The 8,339-nt window shown below is 38.8% G+C and overlaps 1 protein-coding gene across 2 annotated transcripts; it reads right to left on the reverse strand.

Moving 5' to 3' along the window:
* Positions 1 to 6,300: 6,300 nt before the first annotated feature.
* Positions 6,301 to 7,378, reverse strand: LOC140446965 (uncharacterized). 2 transcript variants are annotated; one of them, XM_072539558.1, is made up of 3 exons: positions 7,277 to 7,378; positions 6,879 to 7,221; positions 6,301 to 6,817 (listed from the first exon to the last, which is right to left on the reverse strand). In XM_072539558.1, exons 1-3 carry the CDS (start codon positions 7,358 to 7,360, stop codon positions 6,768 to 6,770), a joined length of 477 nt encoding a protein of 158 aa, XP_072395659.1. In that variant the 5' UTR covers positions 7,361 to 7,378; the 3' UTR covers positions 6,301 to 6,767. The 2 variants fall into 2 exon arrangements, with proteins under 2 accessions (XP_072395659.1, XP_072395658.1); XM_072539557.1 differs by having other exon boundaries at positions 6,303 to 7,221.
* Positions 7,379 to 8,339: the final 961 nt, after the last annotated feature.

Below are 8,339 nucleotides of genomic sequence, written 5' to 3' on the forward strand. Positions count from 1 at the left end.
AAACGTGAGGTCAGACACATCGTGGACTTGGTTTACTTCCACTTCTTCATCTACGTCGTGGTCACCTTCGAAAGACGCCAGCCGGTTATGATGTACTATCATCGGCTTTCCCTTCGGAATCTTGCTTATTCGGTAGATGACATCGTTGATCTTCTCCATAATGAGGTATGGACCTTCCCAAAACTGCTGCAATTTGGGAGAACAACCTTTTCGCTTCTTGGGATTATACAGCCATACTTTGTCGTTCTTCTTAAAGCAACCCTTTTCGGCTTGTGTATCGTACCGTTTCTTCATTCGGTCGCTAGCGATCTGAAGGTGGGAACGGACCAACTCATGTACATCGTCCATTCTTCTTCGTAATTCGATCACATAATCTTCACCTGCTACATCTTCTCCAGGTCGACACCCAAACTCTAGATCACAAGGTAGTCGCATTTCGCGTCCGAATAGGACTTTCGCTGGTGTCTGGCCTGTTGATTCGTTAACAGCAGATCTGTAGGCCATTGTGAAGAACGGAAGGTATTGGTCCCAGTCTCGCTGATGATCGGACACCATCTTTGTCAAATATTTGCCAACTGTCCTATTCATCCGTTCTACCATACCATCAGATTGCGGATGATATGCTGTAGTTCTTGTTTTCTTCATGCCTAGTCTATCACATATTCCTTGGAATAGATCGCTTTCGAAGTTCCTGCCTTGGTCACTATGGATCTCCAAAGGCACTCCAAATCGGCTGATATATTCTTGGATCAACTTATCTGCAACGGTGGCGGCCTTCTGGTCTGGAAGTGCGTAAATCTCGACCCACTTACTGAAGTAATCCATTACTACCAGCATGTACTTGCCTCCATTTTCACTTTCTGGAAATGGCCCAGCGATGTCCAAAGCTATTCTTTCAAACGGGCTTCCAACATTATATTGTCTCATAGGAGCTCTCCTTTTTCGGTAAGGCCCGTTACTCGTGGCACAAATAGTACATTTCTTACACCAGTCTTTTACATCGTCGGAACTGTTCATCCAATAAAACCGTTCCCGAATTCGCTGAAGGGTTTTCCTTACACCAAAATGCCCTCCCGATGGACTGTCGTGTAACTGACGAAGTACTTCGGCTATTCTGCTCTTTGGGATCACCAACTGTCTTCTCTTCTCTGAACCGTCATCATTTTCCAGGACTCGTTTAAGCAAGCCATCTTCGATGATAAATGAGTCCCACTGGGCCCAATACGTCTTAACTACTGAGCATAGGTTTGATATTTCCTGCCAAGGTGGTCGACGGTTTTCCTCTTTCCATTTTCGGATTTTCTGTATAACTGGATCTCTCTCTTGTTCTTCCCTGATCTTAGTAGGCGTCCAGTCGTCGTTGACAATCGTCGTTCTTAGCACTGCTGCTTCCTTGGATTCCGTTTTGTTGCAGTGGGAACACTCTGCTGAGCATGGCCTTCTGGAAAGAGAATCAGCGTTTCTGTGGCTAACTCCGGCCCGGTGCTCAATCTTAAAATCGTATTCTTGGAGTCGTTCGATCCACCTGGCTATCTGACCCTCTGGATTCTTAAACTGCATCAACCACTTAAGGGCGGCATGGTCGGTTCGGATTAGAAACTTTCTTCCATAGAGGTATTGATAGAAGTGCTCTACTGATTTCACTACTGCCAGAAGTTCTCTTCTCGTGACGCAATAATTCCGCTCAGGTTTTGAAAGAACTTTACTAAAATATCCGAGGACTCGTTCCTGTCCTCCTTGAATCTGAGACAGCACTCCTCCAATTCCCACATTACTTGCATCTGTATCTAAGATGAACTCTCCTTCTGGCAGTGGATACCCTAAAATTGGTGCTGTTATTAAATGCTTTTTCAAGGTCTCAAAGGCATTTTGGCAGTCTATATCCCAGCGGTATTCTCTTGCTTCCTCTGTAAGTCGCGTTAATGGCTTAGCGATATCTGCAAACTTCTTAATAAACCTCCGGTAGTAAGTACATAGTCCAAGAAAACTTCTCACTTGATGTTTGTCAGTTGGTTTTGGCCATTCCTTAATGGAATCGATTTTTCCCTTATCCACGGCCACTCCTTCTTTACTGACTATATGACCCAGATAATTGACTTTACCTTGAAATAGCTGGCACTTCTTGGGGTTTAGCATCAATTGGGCAGCTTTAAGTCGATTAAAAACGTTTTCTAAATTCCTCAAATGATCTTCGAATGTCTCCCCCAAGACGATTATGTCATCTAAATAAACCAGGCATGTTTTCCAAGATAACCCTCTCAACACATTTTCCATAAGCCTCTCAAATGTCGCAGGAGCATTACAAAGTCCAAATGGCATAACGTTGAATTGCCACAATCCAGATCCTGTGGTGAAGGCTGTCTTTTCTTTATCGACTGGGTCCATTTCTACCTGCCAGTATCCAGACTTCAAATCTAAAGTAGAAAACAATTTACTTCCAGCCAATGTGTCCAATGTGTCATCGATCCGAGGCAGAGGATAACTATCTTTCTTGGTAACGTTGTTCAGCAAACGGTAATCCACACAGAACCTCGTCGTTCCGTCTTTCTTCTTAACCAGGACCACCGGAGAGACCCATGGGCTCGTAGAAGGTTCTATCACCCCGTCTTTCTTCATTTCCTGAACAATCGTTTCAGCTTCCTCTCTCTTCGCCTGTGGTAATCGTCGAGCTGTTTGACGAATTGGCTTAGCATTACCAGTATCAATTTTATGCTTAACAACGGTAGTTCTTCCCGTCTTTCCTCCTTTCGGTACGAAAATATCACGATACTGCCGCAGAAATTCCCTTAATTTCCTTTTCTCCATCTGATTTAGAGACTGTCCTGCAACTGCAACCATTTGGTCGAATTTGTCGTTGGAATTATCAGATGTTGTCGCCTGACGGATTATGGATGTCACAGGTACACAAGTTCCTACTTTTGTCTCTTTCTTTATGGTCACTGGGTAGTCGTTGACATTGATAAGTCTCACAGGAATTTCTTTAGCCGAAGTCACCAATTCCTTTCCAATTATGATTCCACGGCCAACCTCATCGTCGTGGTTCCAAGGCTCCATCATAACAGGTCTCCCTTCGTCCACAATTCCCTGTAGCCGCGCTACTATGATCGTTTCGCTTCTCGCAGGTACGACTGTATCTTCTGTAATGGCTGCTTGCACAGTGTTGTCATTATGTGGATGGAGAAATACCTCCTCGTTGCCAACTTTGATTACCTTATTCTTAAAATCCAATTGGAATCCATGCATATTCATTACGTCCATTCCTAATATAACATCCTCTTCGATGTCAGCAACTATAACAGTATGGACGAACTTTTCTGCTCCAATTCCCAATTGTACCTGGATTTCTCCATGAATGTTGGCATTTTCACCTGTAGCGGTCCGAAGTCGCAACCTCGTTGGTAACAGTTTCTTACGGCTGTTTATAACTGTTGGACGTATAATGGTTCTGGTCGCTCCGGTATCCACCAACAACGTATGTCTTTTACCATTTATTTCTCCATCTACATATACACTATCTTCACGACATTTCAAAGAAGCTATTAGTATGAGAGGGTCTTTGGAAAAGTTTTGGGTCGAAGCTGCCCCCCTAAGGCTGACCCGTTCTAGTTTTCCTGATGGTGAGTTTCTTGATTTGCGTCGTACCTAGGGTGTTTACAGGAGCTTCGTACGTGTCCTATTTCGCCACAATTCCAGCATCTGATGGTCTTCGTTTTCTTATATGTCATGCTTTTCATCATATTAACGAGCTGGTCAAGTTTATCTTCATCTCCTTCCTCTTTTACAGTCCTAACTTTACTGTACCCGCCAGAGGCCTGCGTAGCTGACTCGTATTCGAGGGCGGCGGATAAGACATCAACCAGCGTCTTGTGACGAGCTAATCGTAGTGTTCTCTGCATTTCATGATCACGAAGACCATCAATAAACGTTTGAACGGCCAATTTTTCCATCATGTCTTCGGGAGCTGTTGGATAAGCATATCGTACTAATCTGGCAATATCTACCTCATATTCTTGAAGAGCCTCATCTTTCTTCTGTCTACGATTTTTAAGCTGCGACTGATATACATGCTCCAAATGTTCGTGGCCATATCGCATATTTAACCTCTTCTTCAGTTGTTCGAAATCATCGGTCTCCTCTACTGCTATGGTCTGAAGCACATCTAAGGCATCTCCTCGAAGAGCGATAGTCAGGTTTATAGCCTTTTCTTTTTCAGACCATCCATTCGCTCTTGCAGCTGATTCGAACTGTTTCATGTAGTTGTTCCATGACGATTTTCCGTCGAAAGTTGGGACTTTGACATGCACAGAACTTCCACTTCCTTCAAATTTCGGCCGTGTTTCCAACTTACACTTCGTCTCGTCTTCTTTTATCTCTACTCTAATTGGATTGTTTCCTCTCTCTGCTGTCCCTGTTTCCTCCATCTTCCTTTCCATCTCTTTCCATATCTTTTCTTCGAAGGCCAACATATCGGCAGCAACTTGGTTTTTTAACGAAGACACTCTATCGTCAAGAGCAGACATCTCAGAAGTGACTTTAGAGATGTTAGCAGAAACTTTGCTTTCCAGAGAAGAAATCTCGTTAGAAACTTTGCTTTCTAAAGAAGCGATGTCGCCGGAAACTTTCGAAATATCGCCAGAAACTTTGTTCTCTAATGATGCGATATCACCGGAAACTTTGTTCTCTAATGATGCGATGTCACCGGAAACTTTGTTCTCTAATGATGCGATGTCACCAGAAACTTTGGAAATCGACGAGAGGACAGCATCTTCAAATATATAAGTCTCTGGATCTAGTCCTTCTTCTAGCAAAGCGTTCTTTAGTCGTTGGACTAACTCAGCCTTTTTTCCGGTAGAAGCTAATTCTCTGTCTTCAAGATGTCTTCTTAAATTAGTCACTGTCAGCTCATAAATCGTAGCCATTTTCACAATTTATTTTATATCACCCTTGTATTATTATTATAAGTCTAATTTATGTTCGATCTCACTCTGACACCATTTGTTGTGAATTTATTAAAAGGTTCAATATCTATAACACTTACGGACTTAATTTATTTCTTTATTTATATTAATTTATCTGACAATAATTTATTATATCCGTACGTACAAATTCGCGAGCGCGGGTCTTGAGTATTAACTAACTCTCCATATAAAAATGTTGTATTTATATACGAAATCCTGATATACTGGAATAGTCGAGAATATCAAGTTGGAGAATTCACCATAATTTGAATCTAGACTTCCACCGAAATTTCTACAATAAAACAGAATAATTAGTCATAAAAGTTAGGCCAGTATATTTATCGTAACACTATCATTAGTGAAGCCTTATCAGTAATTCCAGGTAATCGTTCAAAGAAGGTATTCTTTTTGTGTCAGGCGATAACTTGTATAGAAAACAATAATCACGTTTAAATTACTGTTTACATTAATTATATTGTTAATGTTATATGTTTACATTATACCTCCTTACTATTGTGTACTGAATTCAATAGAATTGTTGTGGTCTCAATTAAAAAGTAATGTGAGGAAAAATAAAAATTCTCCTAAATCATTTTCGACTGTTGTAGATTTAATTAAGACCGAATGTAATAATATTACAGCAGATAATTGGAAAAAATGTATAGAGCATGTCAAAAAAACTAGAAGAAAAATACTTACCGTTCCAAAACATTATAGAGTAGTTATAGATTTAAACGATAGCGATGATAGTGATACCGATTTAAATGTGGTAGTTAAGTTTAAAATTATTTTTTTGTACTTTTTCACTATGTTAAATATATATATTATTATAAAATATTACTTATATGTATGTATTTTTCTTTTACTTTGTGGGATTGCCGTAATTTTGATAAAATGTATCAGTAACTCCGACCCTGTATACAACTATACCTAGAAGATTAAATCCGAAATATCTTGCAACGAACAGTAAGACTTCTGAAAAATTTAGCAACAAATTTAGCAACTCAAGGAACCATTAATTTTAAAAGATTTTTCTCAGTTTCCTTTTCGAGCAGTGGCTAGTGATTTTTTAGATTATGGTGGTAAGTCTTACTATGGTAAAAAAAAGGGAATAATGTCTCTTCGGAGAAAATGTTAATGAAATTAGGCTTCCTTAAGCAAACATAAGAGTTGTTGTTCTATTCATAAACGATTTGAAAAAAGTACACGTACTAACTCAAAGTTACAGTACCTAAATAAACTTTTATTTAGAATACTGTTTTAAAATTAAAACATATTTTGTCTTTCGGATCTATTTTTATCCATAAATCTTAGTATCATTTTTACCATCAGGGTCCCTCCCACAGGTCCCGCGTGATCTCTACGAGGCTAACATCGCACATGGAAAACATAAATTACCTCTAAAAAGACGCATTCATTTTTTAAAACTTTTATTATAAAGTTTAAGTGATCGAGTTTTTTTGTGCTTTTCGTTATAAGTTTGACTTAATTTATAAAATCTACAAAAATGTGAGGCACTAACTTTTGCGTCAGCGAAGGTCTCTGGGTTGCCGAAAGATAATTCGTTAGTTCTAAAACAGTTTCTTAATCCTCCGCAACTAAATGAAATAAAAATATTGTCTTTAAAAACCAATATTCCTTTCAAACTGCTTAATAAATGCTTTAAGCTCTCGATATCAGTGTTGATTATTGTGAGGTTGTCCAATACTTTGTTACTAAATCGGCCAAAATTAGTTGAAAGTTGAATGTGACTGTTTTGTATGCTAGAGATATTAATATTCGCTTTTTTACAAACTTGCTTGCTATATATTATTCTAGTGGTGGGGTCAATACTACGTGTTTTGGGTCCACAGGTAGATCTACGACGAACAATTGGTAAATAATTTTTTGAAGAATTTTTTAATAGTTTGTGGCAATCACCTTTATCTGAAGGAAACTCAACTTCGGTTTCTCTCGAAGAACTATCCTCTGAAATATTGATATGATCTGCTTTCTGTTTAAAAACTTCCGCTTCTTTTTTATAAAGCTCAAGAACCTCGCTTAAAGTTTTTATCAAAGCATCTAATTTGTCAATAGTAGTTTGCATTTCATGATCAAAATGTACGGATTTAACTTCGTTTGGATCTATTAGCTCCAACATAGCATTACATCTAAATACAGCATTGTGGATTTGGCATTGGTGTGTTATTCGTCTTTCTTGCTCGACCTGAGAATTGTTAACTTCCAGGGGATGCTGTTTGAAGTTTACATGTTCTACTCTTCGCTAAAAAAATATATTGATAAAGTTGGTAAAATTTGAAGGTAAACAGAATATTTACCACAGACGTACAGCAAAAAAGAAAACGAAGAATATTGCAAAATTGATTATTTTTGCGATTTTTTCTAACTTGGGTACTTGACATTTCGTGACATAATTTGGAAAATAGTAGCTGACGGACTTAAATGACACGAGTTAGTTTTTGCTATAATAATAACAGTCGATTCACCCACACTTGAAACAGTCATTGTCTAAAACATACAACATAAAAATTCCTATAACACCTCATTCCTACGTTCTTTAATTGAAAAAAGAAGAATAGTCATGAATAATGGGAGAAACTCATATGGCCTTAATATACCTGAAAAAAGCATATGATAGCGTTCAGATTTCAAAGTTTTGTTACGAATTGACGAATTTGAAAGTAAATCCAGTTCTTATTTAGGCTTCTTCTTCTTGTAATGCCTATCCGTTTCAGATGTTGGCGACCATAATGGCAACCTGTACTTTGCATAATGCTGCTCTGAAAAGTTCTTCCTCAACCTGAAGCTCTCTTGAGGCACCCTCTCTAGAGCCGCATTACTTCTAGGATAGAGCATTATCTTGGACATTCTCGCCAGTAATAACTGCCTCGACGACTTAAACCAGATAAAGCTTTTGCAATGATCTCAGAAGTTGGCCTTGGTTGCAAGAGGAACTAACTGCACCTGGTCATCTCTACCAGGTATAAGTTCAATAACTTTTCCTAAAGGCCACTGAAGACGCTTGATGTTCTCATTACCTACTAAAACGACATCCTGATAAACACGTAAGATACTTTCGTCTTCTTCGTTCCTGATTTTGAGTTAAGCTAAATATTCAGCACAGATATTTTTCGCAAATGATTTCTCATCCCTTGTAAACACCGTATTTTGCTTGTGACAGAATTCTGCCCTAGCAAATCACAAACCTGCATCTCGTAACTGACTTGTTTATGCAAAAACATACTAGGCGTTAACGCAGTTAACTCAGTAAGATCATTGCGAGTTGACTGTACTCTCACAATCATATAACAACGTCAATAAGTCTTCATAATTGAGAGAAACTCGATTCAAAACTTTTCGAAAAAGTCCTTTCACAACGCC

This window comes from Diabrotica undecimpunctata, chromosome 7 (genome assembly GCF_040954645.1).
Source record: "Diabrotica undecimpunctata isolate CICGRU chromosome 7, icDiaUnde3, whole genome shotgun sequence".
In the NCBI taxonomy this organism is placed as follows: domain Eukaryota; kingdom Metazoa; phylum Arthropoda; class Insecta; order Coleoptera; family Chrysomelidae; genus Diabrotica; species Diabrotica undecimpunctata.

Bases quoted from the DNA above. Each gene is read 5' to 3' on its own strand.
- LOC140446965 (XM_072539557.1), bottom strand. From the start codon at position 7,360: ATGTCAAGTACCCAAGTTAGAAAAAATCGCAAAAATAATCAATTTTGC. The intron at 7,222-7,276 runs GTAAATATTCTG...ATATTTTTTTAG, and splicing joins TTTTTTGCTGTACGTCTGTG to CGAAGAGTAGAACATGTAAA.